The sequence below is a fragment of the Candida margitis genome, assembly GCF_024628925.1.
Source record: "Candida margitis strain CBS 14175 chromosome Unknown scaffold17, whole genome shotgun sequence".
In the NCBI taxonomy this organism is placed as follows: Eukaryota; Fungi; Ascomycota; class Pichiomycetes; order Serinales; family Debaryomycetaceae; genus Lodderomyces; species Lodderomyces margitis.
In genome coordinates, this window is record NW_026261852.1 from 187054 (window position 1) to 206328 (window position 19275).

At 38.6% G+C, this 19275-nt stretch overlaps 8 protein-coding genes across 8 annotated transcripts; 4 read left to right on the forward strand and 4 right to left on the reverse strand. All coding sequences in view use genetic code 12, as the record gives it.

Moving 5' to 3' along the window:
* Positions 1–28: 28 nt before the first annotated feature.
* On the forward strand, positions 29–853 carry MRP20 (mitochondrial 54S ribosomal protein uL23m; the record flags this gene model as incomplete). Its single annotated transcript, XM_051815986.1, has 1 exon — positions 29–853. The coding sequence occupies one exon, from the start codon at positions 29–31 to the stop codon at positions 851–853; it is 825 nt and encodes a 274-aa protein (XP_051670701.1).
* A 39-nt stretch (positions 854–892) lies between these two features.
* CANMA_003779 (uncharacterized protein) lies at positions 893–1567 on the reverse strand (the record flags this gene model as incomplete). Its single annotated transcript, XM_051815987.1, has 2 exons — positions 893–1470; positions 1537–1567. 2 exons carry the CDS (start codon positions 1565–1567, stop codon positions 893–895), a joined length of 609 nt encoding a protein of 202 aa, XP_051670702.1.
* Positions 1568–2093: 526 nt separating this feature from the next.
* On the reverse strand, positions 2094–3101 carry CANMA_003780 (uncharacterized protein; the record flags this gene model as incomplete). Its single annotated transcript, XM_051815988.1, has 1 exon — positions 2094–3101. The coding sequence occupies one exon, from the start codon at positions 3099–3101 to the stop codon at positions 2094–2096; it is 1008 nt and encodes a 335-aa protein (XP_051670703.1).
* A 2702-nt stretch (positions 3102–5803) lies between these two features.
* Positions 5804–6547, forward strand: CANMA_003781 (uncharacterized protein; the record flags this gene model as incomplete). Its single annotated transcript, XM_051815989.1, has 1 exon — positions 5804–6547. One exon carries the CDS (start codon positions 5804–5806, stop codon positions 6545–6547), a length of 744 nt encoding a protein of 247 aa, XP_051670704.1.
* Positions 6548–7582: 1035 nt separating this feature from the next.
* On the reverse strand, positions 7583–10252 carry ARP8 (Arp8p; the record flags this gene model as incomplete). Its single annotated transcript, XM_051815990.1, has 1 exon — positions 7583–10252. One exon carries the CDS (start codon positions 10250–10252, stop codon positions 7583–7585), a length of 2670 nt encoding a protein of 889 aa, XP_051670705.1.
* Positions 10253–10895: 643 nt separating this feature from the next.
* On the forward strand, positions 10896–12578 carry CANMA_003783 (LSC1; the record flags this gene model as incomplete). Its single annotated transcript, XM_051815991.1, has 2 exons — positions 10896–11836; positions 12173–12578. The coding sequence occupies 2 exons, from the start codon at positions 10896–10898 to the stop codon at positions 12576–12578; spliced, it is 1347 nt and encodes a 448-aa protein (XP_051670706.1).
* A 243-nt stretch (positions 12579–12821) lies between these two features.
* ESP1 (separase) lies at positions 12822–17255 on the forward strand (the record flags this gene model as incomplete). The annotated part of the gene is made up of 1 exon (XM_051815992.1): positions 12822–17255. The coding sequence occupies one exon, from the start codon at positions 12822–12824 to the stop codon at positions 17253–17255; it is 4434 nt and encodes a 1477-aa protein (XP_051670707.1).
* Positions 17256–17331: 76 nt separating this feature from the next.
* On the reverse strand, positions 17332–18759 carry ISN1 (IMP 5'-nucleotidase; the record flags this gene model as incomplete). The annotated part of the gene is made up of 1 exon (XM_051815994.1): positions 17332–18759. The coding sequence occupies one exon, from the start codon at positions 18757–18759 to the stop codon at positions 17332–17334; it is 1428 nt and encodes a 475-aa protein (XP_051670708.1).
* Positions 18760–19275: the final 516 nt, after the last annotated feature.

Below are 19275 nucleotides of genomic sequence, written 5' to 3' on the forward strand. Positions count from 1 at the left end.
TGCCATTACTCTTTACTCTCCAAAGGATATGTCCCTCCTAAGAATCTCAACAAGATCGGTACATCACAAACTACCACCTGCCAAATACCCAAAAGTCAAGACAGACTCAGTCGAGCTTAATCCGCCCAAATATGGTTTCCGCAGAATAAGACCGCCAATTTTGGCTCAATCACCAACGACAACTTTATTCCCCAACTCAGAATTGGCCAAGCTATACGTTGAACATGGCAAGCCAATACCTAACCGATTTATTAGTCAAACCGATTCAGAAAGAGCTCGTGATCAATTTGAAAAGTTCCAACAAGATTTAGCCATGGAAGAGCCTCATTTCACTCAGGGTGAGAATAAAGTGTACTTGCCCGGTGGTAGGGTTTGTCTCTTGCGTCCAAATGCCAAGCACACTCCGTATCAAGCCAAGTTTTTGGTGCCCAAGTCCATGAATAAAATGGATTTACGAGATTACTTGTGGAACATCTATGGGTTAAGGGCATTAAACATCACGGTACAGTTACAACCAGCCAAATGGACAAGAAATATAAACGATTTGGCTAGATATAGGGTGCCTCAATTGAAGAAAATGACCATCGATATGGCTGAGCCTTTTATTTGGCCAGAAGTTCCGCAAAAGAAGATTGATGATTTGAAGTTGCAACAAACAAATAGTGAAGAAATTGTTAAACATAATATGGCTTCTGGTGCTGATAAGAATAAACCTTTGGAGGCTTATGATGGATTATTTGATGAGCCAAGTAAAGTTGAACGGTTTATTCCTAAACTGGCCAAAAAAGGAGGAAAGAAGTTTGAGGGGTTGAACCCAGCACGTAGTCAAGTATCCAGCTACTTGGGATTGTAAATAGAGACGGACAGATTTAATTAAAACTAAAGCATTATATCACCAAAAGTAGCTCTTTCTTTGGTAAGCTTCTGCAGCGTCAGGCTTATCAACTATATCAAAGTCTTCAGTACTGTTATCGGCCGTTTCGGAAGCAACTTCTCTTGTTACAAACATGCTCTTTACCATAACGATGGAGCTATCCAACACAGCAGCGTAATCATAACCAGTCGCAGTTGCAGCAGTAGGAGACTGCTCCTCTTTCTTCGTATCTGCCAATGCACTCAATTTCAAAACTGTCCTTAAATCCAAAGGATTAGATACAAACCGATAAATCGCCTCCTTATTAGCTTCAAACTGCGGCTTGATATACTCAAAGAAAAGCCATGGTGCCCCCGAGTTTTTCCAGTCCTCACCATCAGAGAGCATGGGAATAACTAACCAAAGGTGAAACCCAATCTTGAACAACGAGTATCCTGGAAGAAATGTTATAAAGGACAATGTGTTTTCAATAATTGTAACACATCCTAAAGTGGCCCAGTAGATGAGCCACCGTTGTAGGGCTATTAAATGGGATGGCAAATTAGGCTCATTGATGCTGCCTATGATGGCAACGATGGAAGCAAACACGGGGTAGACTAGTGAGATTAGTGTACTGGAAGGGGAGGTTAGTATTTAGTTACAAATGAGAATGGGGAGACTACAGTCCAACACGTACTTTAATATTCCAAACATCTATGTTTGATAAAAAGGACACTCGCAATCGGGAGAGTTTGAGTGGTATTAAGCTTTTTTCTTTTTTTTTTAGTATGGAGAAAGGGGAGGGGGGAGAAGAAGGGGTTGAGAAGTAGTGGGCATTGCACAAAATTATCGTTATCTATTGTTATTTTGTGTGGTTTATTAAAACAGTGTGGTTCATCTATTTATGAATCACTCGTTTTGTCTAAATGGAACTGCTCTTAGGAACCGAAAGCAGGCACAAAGCTTGTTGAAATGGGAAGTGCTTTCTATGTAGAAAAGCTTTTAGTGGTCATCAACTTTCGTCATAAATTGCTTATTCTAATGACGTATGCTCGTCTGTAACTTTCCTAATTGGGCATCATGTGCGAAGATTTTTTCTGTACGTGTGATCCCCATAGTACGCTTCTACATTTCGCTTTCCCCGTATAAAACTACTCAAAGTCCAATTTGAATCAATGTCAAGCTAATTGAAACTAAAAACAATTCCTGCCGTTGTCAACTGATTGGTCCCTCTCCCTTCTTACACATCAAACCCACGTTTCTTCAATTGTTCGATATTCCAATCCCAAGTCTCCTTGGCATACTCCAAATTGCTGGCAACTTTACTTGGCTTCTCAACAATACCTCCAGTAACTAAAAACTCACCATTATCTTGCTTGGTATTCAATGTTGGATCCATTGCTGCTCTCAACGTAGCCAACGAACCTTCTTCATTAGAAACTCCCATAACTTTATCTGACAATGCAAAAATGGCACTAGCTGGGTACTTTATAATAGGGATTTGGCGCCAATAATCATACAAATTCGTACCCAAAATGACACCAGGGTGGATAGCAATTGACAAAAACTTGGGATACTTGATGGCCCATTCCTTGGTGATTTGAATCTCAGCTGCCTTGGCAATACCATACCGGACCCAAGTCCAAATACTATTGGGGAACGCATTCAACTTGTTCTTTTCTGGCTTGAAGTACTTGTAAGCAAAGTTGTGTCCAATTGATGATAAATTGACAATTCTGGGAGTACTGCCAGCTTCAACCGTCTTTTGCAAAAAGGGAACCAATTGAAGAGTCAAAAGGAAATGAGTGACAAAGTTGACCTGATATTGGATTTCATAATCGTCCTTTGTCACCTGATATGGCACACCCATAATACCAGCATTGTTTATCAACACATCCAACTTCTCTTCTTTAGCAGCAGCAAATGCGGCAACTGCTTTGGGGACCGTCGACAAATCCAATAAATCAATATGGATGTAATGCAATTCACCAAAAACATGATCAGATTTAGCATCCTTATTTGCTGCTACTCTGGCTTTAGCTTCTTTTTCAATATCTTCAAACGCCTTTTTAACTTTCAGCTCAGTTCTACCGGCCATATAAACCACATAGCCGTGAAGATACAAATGAAGAGTTGTGTACCATCCAATTCCTGAATTGCCTCCTGTAATTATAGCAACCTTTCTCTCGGTTTCGGGGTTGTAGTAAGGAGCTGTTGAAGGGTTGTAGAATTTAGATCTGGTGGGCATTGTTTAAACTGGTGTTGTATCAATTGTGAGAATCTAGAAAGAAGGGAGGAAAAGGATAGTTTTGTAAATTATTGTAAATTGGTAACGGTTATATATATATATGTGTCTGCCTGATAAGGGGTTTTATCTCTTTCTATGCTTTGACATGTATGTAAGGCTGAATAAAATGTGCGGATGCATTTTTATTATTTTTCTTTTCTCTTTTTTGACATAACCGCAAACGTTTTTGCCAAAAGTGATTTCCGTTTAAGGAAATATCTTTCCACTCACTCCAGATAATAAGAAAGTGTTTCACATTTTCATGTGATAAAGATACTAGATGTAGGGGGGAGGGGGGTCCAAGAAGGATAATAGTAGTTTGATTGAGGAAGGAATCTTCCAACGTGTTGAGTATTCAAAAGCAACTGACTTTGATTTAATTGCTGTTTTGGATACAAAAATATGGGATATCAAAGATACGAGAGATCTACCAATTTTCCGTCTCAATCTAACCATCTATTCCGAAGCTCGGCTTGAAAAATGGTTCTTTGTCTTATATTTGAAATATTAAAAGTAAGTTCATTAACAAGTAAGTTCATTAGAGTCCATTTTTACAGCGAAACATGTACCACTTTATCTGATTTTGAGCTCTCTTCTAATTAACATCCTTTGAATTTAGGTGTCTTTATTTTCTAAACTTGTTCGTTTCAAAATGTTGCAAAAAAAAATTAGTTGAAATGTGTGTATTTGAGACGTCAGCACGAGAAGGAATGGGGCTCGGTACCACACCAAAGATTCATCCCAGATTAAACACAATATTCTTCAAGACAGAGTCCAATGCATGGCTTATGCTGTTCCAATGCGAGACTGAAGAAAAGTTACTTTATAAATGTGACGTCTTCTTTTGGTTAGCATATGGTTTTTAGCTTATGGATCTTCAGCTTTGACTTCGAAGTTGTAGTTATTTTACATTCATATGTAATCAAGAGGCTGTGCATAATGAAATGTACTTTTTCCTTTAGTGTCAAGTGGAATGCAAGTCTGTGGTTATATGAGAGTAATTTGATCACCTGATTTTACATACATAATGCATAAATCACTCAATTAGCATTGTCTTGAAACATCAGAGCAGGTCATATATATGTATATTATCGAAAGATCAGATGTTAGAGCGTAGCGGTTACACCTGTGGTCAACAGAATCTAGGACTGTGGTTCTGATTTTCTTTCCTCGGTTCTTCTTGTTGTAGTTTGCTTTCGCACAAACATCGATATTTCTTTTTCTAGTTCTCCGCTTTTTATCTCTTTTCCAAACCCTCAAGCACTAGTGCCCATACAATTAGTCGTGTATTTGCTCACTTAGAAGGAAAAGAAGAAGAATAACAAGCGGAGGACTTGGATAAGAGGGAGACGACAGATGAGAAGTGATGTGATTTTCATGACAGCGTAGGATCATTAGGAGCACTGGTCGACCATGCAAAACAGTCAAATTATAAGCTAGTATAAAACGACAGAGTAATGGTATGATCTCAAGTGTTTAAAGCTTGCTATTGCATTGTATTGTATGGTCTCATGATTCTTCTTTTATTCTTTTTGTATGAAGAATTTTTGTGCATACTTTGTCTTTTTGTTTTTCTCCACAATTTTCCTGTTGCTTCTTTTGGTTTATCGATTGATAAGAAAAATATATATCATAAGGATTTTTTGCAATTGATTGGTTAGTTTTACATCATAATAGTAATAATAGTTAGTTTAGTTGTTGGTTTTAGTTGTAGCTAATTATTGGTTTTATTGGGGTAAACGGAGATTACACAAATTCAAAAGTCCGAAAAATTACAAAACATCAAAGGGAGAGAGATGGAGAGAGAAAAACCACAATCATTCAGTTTCTACGCCTTTCAAATCACAGGAAAAGGGGAAGACAAAAGGTTGATTCAACTGAGAAAGTGGCGAAGCAGCTGCCTCCTTTTCTCTTTTGTCAATTGTGTGACTTCTCTGCCCAGAGAGGAGAATCGTCCTTTGTTTTGAACTCTGTCCTATTTTGTTTGTCTTTTTTGGCTCTTCTAGTCGTGTAAAGACAATACTGAGGTTAGCAAATAATCCCAATGCAGGTGTACAAAATGGTGTCACCTACTTATTGTAGGGGTGGGATCTGTTCTGTCTAGTAGACAAAAACAAGTTGCGTTGCATTGCGTTGCCGTGCTTTGCTTTCTTTACTCATATACAACAATATGATAAATATCACTCCCCTCATCATTTCAATCCCTCTTCCCCTCCCTCCTTTTTTCTATCTGAGTTTTGTACAATAAAGAGACTTTTCCTTTATCTTTCTTTCTCTCTTTATCTTCTTATTAATTAAAATGAAATAGATGTATTTTAGTAATCAGTACACGACCATTTCCAATTTATTTTTTTACTTTATTTTTTTAAACAAAAAAGTCATTTGCTTTATTTTTTTATTTTTCCACCGTACTTCTCTTAATATATAAATATCCACAATCCCCCCCTTGTTACAGAGAGAGCTTATATACTTGTTGATCCATTTTTCAACTTTTAATTACTCAATTGATATATACAACATAAAAACTATTCTCAAAGTTAATATATCACTTTGCAATTGCATTACAGTTACAGCAAAACCTACAAACACAGAATAATACCTAGTAAAAGAAAAACAGGGAGTAATACCAAATCAGATCAGATCAAATTATATCAAATTATATTATGTCAGCTAAAACATTAGGTCCCACCAAGTTACTTAAGAACATATTCGCCAAACAAAATGAATTAGTCAAATCATCAAACACCATACTCAACTTTAAGACGCTGCCAGAAACAACAATAGGCAATATACTCACGAGGTCTGATAAAGAGATTGGCGGATACAGCTCATCAAACTTTGATTACGATCCTGTTGAGAAATGTGGACACTTTCATGGCAACTTGTCATTAGACTTGCCTAAGGACAACCCCCAAGTGACAAGGTCAGGCTATGCCATGTTTAGGACCAGAGATCAACCACTGAGCATCGTATGGGGTGACAAGTACTGGGATTGGACACCATACAATTGCCTTGCAGCCAGAGTTAAAGGCGACAGAAGGAAATACATTGTCAATATACAAGCAAATACGCCATTGGTTACCGATTTGTTTCAACATCGGTTGTTTCTCCAAAACCCAGGACATTGGGAAACAGTGGTGATTCCACTTAATGACTTTGTCATGACCAATTGGGGTGTCATTCAAGATGGATCGGAACTCAACAAGTCAGAAGTCAAGTCAGTAGGCATTGGATTGCTTGACAAACAATATGGCCCTTTCTCATTAAAGATTGATTGGATCAAAGTCATTAGTGGTGTTGAAGTGGCTGAGATTGCTAAGGGTGAGAATTTGACAATTTTGAATGATGATGCAACCGAAGAAACGCCACTTTACGGACATGACACTTTTAATAAGGAGAATCACTGAGAAGAAGGTCTATATTTTATAATGTATATTGTTTAGTTTTTAAAAGATAAATTAATACCCTTGATAGCCGAGTAAGCAACCATCACAAAAATATCTCTGTCTGACTGAGTTTTGCTTATTGAAGATCTCAGCTGTCACTGTTCATTTATGAAAACTGCTAAAGGATGATGTAATTACGGCGGTTCTAGAACAAAACAAAACCCAAAAGTGGGGAAGCGTGAAGAGAGGAGGTGGCTGTAGGAAAGATGTGTAGAATTGCCACCTACTTAGAGTGTATAGTTTTAAGTTTGAGAAAATGACAATCGAATTTACACTGTCGTAACGGGTAATAGAAAGGTGTCTTAATGCTTACTCAATGGGGCAATCTTCAACGGCATTTAATTAAATGTCGGTACTAGAAGCAAAATTATTAATCAATCCCCTTTCCCCCCAAAAAAATAAAGCTATCGCTTATCCAGCCAATGCATTGTGCTTTGTTTTGTAATGTTAAATTTCGGAATTACAATACCGAACAAAACAAAGCCAAGAAAGAAACAAATATTATCTTTGTTGACTTTCGGAGTTTGCAGAGCAATCAAAAGAAGATGGATACCCAGTACTTTATGAACTAATAGAATTTGGGGGAATGGTTCATTGATATATGATTCTACTAACTCAACTATATTGGGCTCCATCCTTCCCTCAATGTTTTTCAATTGGCAAATAGCAAAGAGGAGGTTATTGGAGAAATGCGGGGAGTGTATAGTAGTGAGTAATGGTGGTGATTTGATTTTCCCCATTCTTTTAATTTTTAATGGCTTTGTGTAATTTACACAAAAGAACGCAATCTATTTCTTTTTGTTCTATCAGGAGCAGGATGATGTGTTATTATTTTTTCAAAGTCCGTTATCTTTGAAGCTAGTGACAGATTCTAAGAGACTCTAGGGAGAAAGATTTAGAATAACATAAAATCAGATTCGTAGATGTTATAATGAAAAGCCTGGAGAAACAACCCAATAAGATCCACATTTATACAACCTTCTATAAAACTCCCCATCAATAATTAAATATACTCTTGTAATACAAGCTTCGACTACCCAACAAATCCCAATCCTTTTGATTTATCCACATCTCATTAACAACCTTCAACCGACTATACACGGACCCACCTTTCCATGTCAACATCAGCGGATCAAATTCACGCGGCGTTGGTAAGATAGTGATGGGGATGATTGCCCCTTGGTTGACCAAATTGTCAATATGGGCAAGGTCTACTTGTAGTTCAGTCTGCTCGTCGATGGAATCGAGTATATCTTGCGATACTTCAATTTCAACTTCTTGGTTGGGAGTTTCCTCGGGATTGGCAGAAGAGGAGGGTAATGCTGCCTCTTTAGCTTGGTTTATTGCGTCGTTTAGTAACTGTTTGCGTTTGATGGCATTTTGTTTGATTTCCAACTCAAGGTGCTCAATGATAGAATCAAATGACGTGGTGGATAATATGCGCGGCCTCCAGATGTTTAATCTATCGGTCAAAATTAGATCGTAGCCGTTGATCTTGGCTAATCCACCTCCCACAATCAAGATATTGTCGTAAAATTTCTTCATTTTGGTTAAATCGCCACAGGATAATGCTGCATTGGTGATTGATTCAACAATGGCTTTTTCTAGAGGGACACTGAGCACCTCATTGGAAGTTTTCTCCACACCCCCCTCTTGGTCATCAGCATCAACTAGCCTCATAAGTAGTTGCAGTTCGTCCAAGTCGCAGTAATTCAAATTCGTCTTCAACTTGGTCTGGCTCTTACTGGTGGGATTATTTGGCTTGCTCGTATATTGATCCAAGGCCTGTGGGAATAAATGCTTGACAGTTAGGTTATGCGGTTTGCTAGAGCTGTGAAGTGGTGGGGTTTGTGGAGACTGGAACAATCCAGGAAAGAATAATCCCATAGGTGCCAACATAGCCTCATCAAAGATCTTAAACTCATACTTTTCTGTCGACTTGAATGGGTTCCGGTTGTAAAAATTGTACAATTGTATGGCAATGTCAGCATCTTGGAAAGTGATAAAACTTTCCTTTAACGATTGGGCCAATTGCCAATCATATGAATTGACCAAATTAATATCACGATATGGGAACCAATTCTCCAACATCAACTTGACAAAAGTTTCAGTAATATTGTCACCTCCATAGTTTAGTAAAATCCGCGAATCATTAATAATCATACCTTCGTCAACACAGCTGATTTTGGTAGTTTGAGCACCAACATCAACTATACAAGCAGTCGAAGCACCCGCGCCAAATGTGGCGGCTACTGCTTCTTGAAGAATACCAATTTTACCAAATCCAATAAAACGCAATAGCAAATCACACCAAGTTTCAACATACGCCTTATCATATAAATCAGGTATGATCAACATAATCTTCAAATTGGCAAGACTGGTGGCATTAATTTCCATCTTTTGTAATGCATCTTCAATGATGTGGACTAAATCTCCCAATAAATCTTGACGTGATTTATAATCAGGACAATATTCATTAAAGTTGGCGTTGATCATTGGATAACGAAGTTTCCACCCAGATTCCAACTTCAAAGCCAACGCCTCTTCTCCAGTATAGTATGTCCTTGTAGGATCAGGATTGATCCATTCTTTCTTGTTGGGGTCATTGTGGTCGGCTATAGGCTCCGGCTCTTGTTTCTTGTTGTAGTTGGCGACGGTTTCTCTTGAATTGGGCAATATTCTCCGTTTGTAGTACCTCATTCTAGCGCGAAAGTCCTTAGATGCAGCGAGTCGTTGTTGTTCGAAATCACCATCACCACCATCACCACCATCACCACCATCATCGCCATCATCATCAATAACAACTTTATCGCCATCAACGTGTCTGTGGGGTAATATGGCATCCAGTTCAGGCGAATTTTGGCTCGTTTTTACGGCAATCACGTTGGGAATCACTTGTGGCACAGCATCAGTAGCACGGCCAATGCGAATATAAGTTGATCCTGGCTGCAAGACAATAACATCTTCGCCAATTCTGGCTTTTTCCTGACGCACTTCCTCCGTTTCGTTTTCACCTTCGTCATCTTCCTCCTCTTCATCATCAGCAGCAGCAGCTACTGCAGTGGCGCCACCATTTTTCAGCTTCAATTCATTCTCGATATTTTTCAAATCGAAATCATCGAAATTCTTTGTTTCTTCCAACTTCTTCAACTCTTCTAAACTGCCTCCACTTTGTTTCAATTTTTTCAACTTTGTTGCCAAATCACGTTCAAACCGCCAATTTCTAATAAATCCCACTTGCTCATCTTTCTTCAAGTACTCAGTAAAGTAGTTTTTCTGATTGATCAATGGGATAGTTCGTACACTTGTCAAACCAAATCCATTCTCTTGCTCGAATCGTCCAACACCAGAGTTTTTCAAATTTTGTGCTAATGCAGCAGCTGCCCGTTGTCGGTTTTCTCTTCGACGCTTCAACGCTTCGGCACTCAGCTTCTTTGGCTGATGTTGTCCACTGCTGGTAGACGGTTGAGGTGTTGTTGCCCCGTTGGTATTGGCCCCCAGTGGTGTGCCATTTTCAGTCTCTGGTGAATTAGGCTTTAGCCTTTTCAGATGTGGCTCTTGATTGTCTTCCAGATGGTAATAATCCGGTTGTGATGAAGGGAGAGGCGTGGCCACCCCCGATTCAGTATATGGTGGCGATGTGGGAGGGTTTACGGGGTCCAGCATGATTGGGTACTATTAGAGTAATACTTTTGGGTTAGTCAAATTTTGAAGAGGCAATTTTTCATTTTCGCGGTGGTGATGGTATTGGACAGAGAGAAAAGCCTTGGAAAGGATTACTCAGTGGACGTTGCACTGTCAATGCAGCAACAGGAGAAAAGAATAAGATAACATTAAGCAACAAGCTTAAGTTGATTGTTCAAACAGCACAATAGATAAATCGTAAACCGTGGTTTAGTTGTCCCCTTGTGGTCCCGGCGACAGAACACGATTTTGCGTAAGGACGAGATACCTCGGAGATGCAAGGGTCAAATAGGGGACACGTTCATATCAAAGACACATCCATCAGGGTTATGCAAATGGTCTCTCCATGTACCCACCTATCGTACTTACAATGTCCCTCTCCCCACCCTCTCAATTCTTACAATTTCCCCCCTTCCCTCGGTTGTAGTTACAATCCACGCATTTTACAAACCGATGTGTTGGTTTCTCTCAACAAACCACAATGCAGAGAAAAGAAAAAAAAAAAATCTTTCATAAAAAAAACAAAAGTCGGTCAACAAAATCGTTCAAATAAATTTTTCTAAAACTCTGATTTCTTTTCAGATCTACAACCCCAATACACATTCATACATATTCCCGTTCAATCATGTTGAGTAAACAATTCATTCGTGGTTTCAAATCAACCCCAATTGTGAAAAACTATGCATCCACTATTCCAAACTTGAAAGTAACCAAAGACACCAAGGTTATCTACCAAGGTTTCACCGGTAAACAAGCTACATTCCACGCCGAACAAGCAATTGCTTACGGTACACAAGTTGTTGGTGGTATAAATCCTAGAAAGGCTGGCCAAACACACTTGGACAGACCTGTCTTTGCTACCGTGGCTGATGCTATTAAGGAAGCCGGTGCCACTGCTACCGGTATTTTCGTTCCACCACCACTTGCCGCTGGTGCTATCGAAGAAGCAATTGCTGCTGAAATCCCATTAGCTGTTGCCATCACCGAAGGTATTCCACAAAAGGATATGGTTAGAATTGCCCAAATCTTGAAGACGCAAGATAAGACCAGATTAGTTGGTCCAAACTGTCCTGGTTTAATTGCTCCAGAACAATGTAAGATTGGTATTATGCCATCAAGTATCCACAAGAGAGGTAAGGTTGGTGTCATTTCCAAGTCAGGTACTTTGACCTATGAAGCCGTTGCTCAAACTACTGCTGTCGGTTTGGGTCAATCGTTGGTTATTGGTATGGGTGGTGATCCATTCCCAGGTACCAACTTCATCGACGCCTTGACTTTGTTTTTGAATGATCCAGAGACTGAAGGTATTATCATGATTGGTGAAATTGGTGGAAGTGCCGAAGAAGAAGCCTCAGAGTTCTTGAAACAACACAACTTGACTAGACCAGAAGGTGCCAAGCCAGTTGTTGGTTTCATTGCTGGTGTTTCTGCCCCACCAGGTAGAAGAATGGGCCATGCTGGTGCAATTGTCGCTGGTGGTAAAGGTGATGCCAAGTCCAAGATTGCCGCTTTGGAATCTGCCGGTGTTGTTGTTGAAAAATCACCAGCTAGATTAGGTCACTCCTTGTTGGAAGAATTTAAAAACAAAAACTTATTGTAAGTATAAGCTTTATAGAGAAAGGATCTAGTAAATGGTCGTGTTAAAGTGATGTGTGTGCGTCTCTCAGTAAGTTAGTCAGTCAGTTAGTCTGGAGATTTGATTCGTTTTGGTAGTTCTCTCTCTCTTTAAGACCAAAAAATGAAAAATGAAAAGAAAAAAAAAAAAATTCGGAAAGTTGAAAATTTTCAAGAGACTAACTACCACCAACCACCAATGTTTAGATCGCTAATAAGACCCTTGAATATACAAAGAACCACTGTGGTGGCTCAGACCGCAAGATATGCATCTTTTCTTACTTATAGGAGCTTTTCCCAGTCATTTATAGCTTACAAGACAAACACATCAACTCATACGAAAGAAAATGTACATGATCTCAAGACATTCCTTACATTGATTGGCCGTAATTGCGTCGAACACTTGGATTTATTTGAAGGAGATTTGAACAAGTTTATTGAAACACCAAGTAAGAAAATGAAAGAAATGGGTATAGATACAAGAACAAGAAGATACATGTTGAGATGGAAACACAAATTTGTTAATAATTTAGAACCATTGAGAGAACACAAGAGAGGAGTCAAGAAGAATGGAGGTGAGAGAAAGGCAAAGACAGTGAAGGCAAAGAGGAAGGCGTTGCAGAGGTTAGAAGACAAGGAGAAGTTCAGTCAAGAGGAAATGGATGCAGAACATAGAGGTGAAAGATTGTTTTAGAACATATTGTAAATAGTTTAATAATTGATGAAGTACTCCATTTGGTGCTTTAGAGGAATGAATGCTTAGTGCAGCTGATACTTTGGTGTATATCAACCTTAGCGTAACTTCGTGTAAAATGTGGGAAATTGGTAGCATCGATTCCACCTTTGTTTTTGTTTTTGTTTTTGTTTACAATTTTTCAGTTTTCTTCTTTTTTGTAATTCCCACACACAAGAGTGATACTGGATCAAAGAGAGGGTAATGGACTCCTTGGACCAAGTTCTACTATCCTACGTGCAGTCACTGCATGTCCAACCACTTACGCCTTCTCGAAAAGTCAACCTCCCGAAACATGATGTGAAATCACTTGAATTTTCGTGTTTAACGGCCCTTGACGAGTTATTGCCAAACATTGATATTCAGCATGTGCAATCGGTGCATATTAAATTACAGTTTCTATACTCCATATATGCAAAGAATTACACCCAGTGGCTAGATGTGGTCAAGAAACATCAGTTGTTGATTGTGCAATTATTTGAAAAGAAGCAGTATGACGCGATCTATGATCAATTGGAAAACGCCTACCAACAGATATCCACCCGTTTGAACGTTAGCAAAGGAGTGATTAAATTATCAGAAGTAGTAGATGGCATACCTACTGTTGATTGTGATCCTCAATTAACCCAAATAATTATTGCATATCATTTTTTCACCCTCCAATGGCTAGCACAGAGTCTAGCAAAGAACAAGTTGACAAAGGTTCAAAGGATGGAGGTGATATCACGGTTGCCGAACTTATTCCTCACTACTAGTAATCAAAGACGTTGGATAAATAGAGCACCTTTTAATGCAAAGTATGAGAAGAATTGCATTAAATTGATACAGGCATTCGTTAAAGTATTGGAGAAACAAAAGGAGGTGTATGCATTGGAAATTACGTGCTTAAGGATCAAATTGATGGAATTTACGAAAGAATATGGTACAGACGATATAGACATGATTCCCGGAGTTGAACCTTTCGTACAAGATACCAAGGGCATTGGTCGTGATTTGTTGCAGAATACCTCTCTGTTGGACATAAAGCATGCAGAGATAGTTTCTGTATCTGGGACTGATGTGTCGCTACCACCAAATGCTTCGCAATTAATCAATGACAAACGCTTTTTATCCAGTCTCAAAGCAACAAACTACAACTCAGTAAAGGCGATTCTTGATTTATTTAGTAAATTGGATATGAAAGCCTTATCAAACCAGCAAATGAGTTTACTAGATTCAGTTACATTGTTTTGTCAGTCAAATCTTAATCCCGATCTAGTGCCGTTTCTTCAACAATTGTACGACATTTACAATAAATACACTCAAGTTAAGAGGATTCGCAATGTTTCAAACCTATTATTCAAGTTAGGCAGTAAGACCAATGATGTTAATCTATTGGACTTGGCAGTCAGTTATGAGTTCACTATTTTGCAGCACCAGCCATTTGAAAAACACTTTGAAAATCTTGTGGGAAAACTCAAGATGGTTAGTCAATATAGTCCATGTATGATGAAAGTATTGCTACAAGCGTGTGAATTGTGCAGCAAACTTGCCAGTGGTGTCAGCTTAGTGGTGCGAATGCTACTGAGTAATATACAACTTGTACATTGTTTTAATGAAGTGGACGAAGAGTTTCGCTTCAACTTGGTGATAAAGTTATTCAAGGAAATAGGTAGCTGGAAAGCACAACGGACACTAATCTGCAATGCTATTGTAAAGGGTTTAAACTTCAGTGACAGTCGATTAAACCTGCAAGTGCAATTGGCGTATTACAATGTAGGAGGAATTGAGTATATAGACTTGAAGGAGCCAGAAGATTGCAGTTTGCTTGAGTCTATTGGTATTGGCATTACAAAAATGGATGTAAAAGGTTGGAGTGAGGATGTGTTGTTTCTGACCTGTGACAGCCTCAATCAATGGGCTCAACACTCGCAACAATTGGATGAATTTGAAATATCTATAATAAGGAGTGCAATTTTATTGCTTAGATTCAATGGTATGGATAGAGAGGTGAAGTCCATTACTGAGACGTTGTTGAAACTTCCATTATTTAATGAGCAATTTAAAATCTTTTTGCATTTTCAATTATGCCATGTGTCAGCCAAACTTTCCAATCATACATCATGGGGAGATTCACTAGCTCTGCTTCAACATTTGATCAGTCAGACGCAGCATCTTCGGTTTCAAGACGTGGTGAATTACAAAATCGAAAGTATCAAGCATTATCTTGTCAATAATTTCAAAACAGCGCAAGACAAGTTCAAAAGTTTGATCTCAGTACTCAAACTGAGACCCGAATTTGACCTTTCACAGTCCAAATCGTTTTCTATTTGGGATAAATTGAAGAATTTCCTCATCTTGGCCAAATCACAATTTCTCACAGCACAAATCAATGCTAGTGATGGTGTTGTTGTACATTCTTGCATCAGCAAGGCAATCAAAATACTTTATTTGATTTCAAAGAAATGTCCCGATTCGGATAAGTCGTTGGCAAATGAAATCATGTGGGAGACCAATCACTTATTACTTGAAGGGTATAATTTTGCCATCGACTCGTTGATTGATTTAGGCTTGTCAAAGAATATACCCCTTTATTTAAAGGAATGGAAGAAATTGAATGATCTGGTGGAGGCTCCTATAGTAAATCAAATAAACAGGTACAAGATTCAAATTTTCGGACTGTTGCTGGATCTGGAGAATTTCAAAAAGGATGCTGAAGATAAGCGTCAATTTGTCAAGGATGACATTACCGTATGTTATTTTAAGCTGGTTGTGGATTCCTTGCAGGTGAGAGCTAAAGCTAAAGGACCACACCTTGATAACCCATCATTGCAAGTGTATCCATTCCTTCAATTTATCACCCCGTCGCATGATTTTCAACAGATTGAAACCTCCTTCACCCACTGCATCAACCTGTTGAATGATTTCAAAACATTTGGTTCATTTCCTGATTGTGTTCAAATATTCCCATCGATTACCGTTGGAGAGGTTGCCTTGAAACCAGATGCAATGCAAATATTTATAGAATTAGGTAAACTCAAGGATTTACTATTGCAAAAAGCACAGCGATTGGAATTCACCATTTTCCAACAACGAAGGTTATTTTATTTGCTATCGCAATGTGTACATTTAATATCATCAATTAGTGCCTATCGAGGAAAAGATTTGTTGAATCAGTTGTATTTTATCCAAGATTGGATCAAGACTAAACCGTTTATCGACAATAAATGGCTCTCAACCGTGGATGAAATTGAGCTCATTCCCGATTTGACATTATTGGAGTCTAAATCATCATATGCACAACAATTGTCGCAATTCAAGTCTGATTTAGCGTTATTGCCTTCCAACTGGAGTGTCATCACCATTGATATTTGTGACCTTACTGGAGACTTGTTGTTATCGAAATTGCGCTCTGATGGGCGGCTCCCCACTTTCATGCGTCTTTCATTGACTAGATTTAAGCAACGCGAATCAATCAAGACATTGTCATTTGATGAAATGAAGGTGGCATTTAAACGCATCTTTCAAGAGAATCGCAAATCAACCCTTTACTCCACTACTTCACTAGTGAAGACTATACAGGATCGGAAAAAGTGGTGGAAAACGCGATTCACCTTGGATTATGAATTACAGGATCTTTTGCAACACATTGAAAAGTTCTGGTTTGGTGGGTTCCAGGGCATTTTTGAACCAGTTGGATCTACATTTGAGGAATTTAAATTGGACTTGATAAAGATTTTAAGAACTCATGTATCGGACAAGATTGCTCGTGTTCTTGCTTTAAACGATGTAATTATTGAATGTTTTTATGGGATGCAGAGTTACGATCGTGGCTGTGTTGATGATTTACTTGCATTTTTGATGGAAATTTTGAGCTTTCACTTGGGTGTCGACACCAATCGAGTCAATTTTGAGAAATTGCACACTTCAATTGAATACTTGCTCGACAAACGCAAGACTGATGTATCTGAACATATTGTTTTAATCCCCAGTGCTCGTTGTTCTTTCTTTCCTTGGGAATCGTTAAAATTTTTGAGAAATAAATCAGTTAGTCGTATGCCAAGTGTTTCCATCCTCGTCAACGCATTAAAAACACAAGCCCCAGTCGATAAAGATTGTGTGTTTTACTTGATCAATCCAGGTGGTGATTTGAAAACCAGCCAACAAAGGTTTGAGCCGTTACTTGAACAATGCAAAACATGGAAAGGGGTAGCTGGTGTTAGACCAGATGAAAATAAGATTGTTGACGATATACTTGATGCTAAGTTGTTTGTTTACATTGGACATGGTGGATGTGATCAATACATCAAGCCCAATACATTGTTTCATGCTACGAAGCATTGTAATCTACCACCTAGTTTATTAATCGGCTGTTCCTCAGGTGAGTTACACGATCACGGATGTTTTGAACCACTGGGTGGCATTTTCAATTGGGTAAATTGTGGCTCGCCTCTCGTGCTTGCCAATTTATGGGATGTTACTGATAAGGATATAGATGCATTTACAATATCAATGTTTAACAAATGGGGGCTCACCAATGACGGTGAATTAAAAGTAAACATTGCCGAAGCAGTCCGGTTTAGTCGAGAGGTGTGCATTTTGAAATATTTAAATGGTTCAGCTCCCGTGATTTATGGGTTACCTTTAATGACGAGCTAGAGACAATAAACACATATACTTTTTGGATCAATGTAAACTTACAACTTTCCACTTGTATTTTCTACCTCTATAATATTTATTTCATAAATGAGATCAAATCATCTAAAATGGCCACTGTTTCCGCTGGATTGGCAATCCAAACCGTACATGCACTCAACCTTGCTTTGAAATCGTTGGCGCCCAAACTGGCAAATTGATCACCAATGTGCAAACTTTCTGACTTGGTGATGGGACATATATCCAAGTCTCCCAGCTGACAAATGTACTTTTGCAACGATTCGACTCCAAGGGCTTTATCGCCAATATCAACCCAAACATCACTACCTCCATTAAATGCGCATACTTTGATATCGCTCAATGCAAGTGATCTGGCTGATTTGGTTGTTGTTGCTGCGTTTGCAGTGTCTGCCGGTGGTGCATTTTTGGTACTTTGCAATACAATACTCAACTTGTTTGAACATGAAAGAACCATTTCTTCCAATTGTTCACGTAAGATCTTACACCCTGCATTAGGGATTATCCCCACTGATCTTTCCTTCTTAATTATTGAAGTTGTGCTTTCAAGGTTGAATTTCATACGAAGGTGCAGTAAATGATCATGGATTGTGTGCATGATATAGTCAATTTTATTGATATCCCAATTCTTCACCTCGGGTAATAACCAATCATCACTATCAATAAATTTCAACCCCTTCATATTATTGTTATACCGGAATAAATAATTTGATTCTGCTCCCATGACTAGTAAATTCTCTCGTTGATGTGGGGACAAGATACAATCATCACGATTCAAGTACTCGATTAATCCTTTCAAACGTTCAAAGTACTTAGCAGCACCTGCTTGTGATGGATACCCGGCGGCGGTCACTACCCCAACAAATAAATCCAACTGAAGTAGAGCCACCAATCGCTGAACTATAATACTCGATTCATCTAAGGATTGACCATCTTCGTATAAAGTGACATCCCCATCAAAAGTGATCAATTTAATGTGCGTGTCACTTTTGTTATTGTTGATATTGGTCAATGCCATAATTTGGGCTGTATTCAAAATCATTCGAACATCATTGAACGAAGGACTGACTAATCTTCGTTTACTTATGGCCCGTCTCTGATCCTCCAACAAAAATGCCTCAGCTAAAGGTAAACTAGTAAAGAACCTTCCTATTGAAGGCACTAAATTTCTTAAACGACTAGTTGCATTTCGACTAGGATCTTGGTCATTTAACTTGTCAATGGCCCTGGTATGTTCAATCAACGTTTCAACATCTTTGAATATCTGCAAATACCTACTTTGACAGTCTTGAGCAATCTTCAATTCATGGTTCTTGTAGTATCGGTCGGAATCCTCAGGAAGATTGTATAGTTCAGGAAACTCAGTATCAAAACTTTCAATATCGGCATGCAATACAAATGGACACGCAAGTAGAGCTTTGATCCATTCAATGAATTCATCTCTTCGATGTGATTTAAGAGCGTACTCCACTCTGTATCGTGAGGTCATGACCGGGATAGTTTCTGTTGGGTTGTCTGTTGTTGTCTGGTTGTTTTCAGCAACTGTTTTTGAGCATTAAATAATCGGAGAGTCACGATCTCGCTTTCGCCGTCTTTGTGACAGAATCCACACCCGAAGCCCACGTTTCTCTCACGTATACAAATTAGAGACAAAGATTAGAGTAAATGGCATCGAAAGCTAGAGCTTGAAACGTCTACAATGGTCACGTTCCTGTTACAAGCTCTAAGCTTTTTTAGATGTATCAAACTAAAGGAAATAGTCAAGTACAATGTAAGATCTTGCAACACCAATAGTAGACGCAATAATGACATCGATTCACCCAAGCCAAATGTTTCGAAGTGAAGAGTTATTTCCACCTTCTTCCTAGAAAAGATAACCCTGTTGGATTGAAACGATTCCAGAACTAACTCCCCGAGAATGCTAAATATATGAGGTTTTAGTCAAACGGAATAATATCTTTAAACCCTCATAACGCTTGCATTAAAACCGTTGAGAATTTATCAA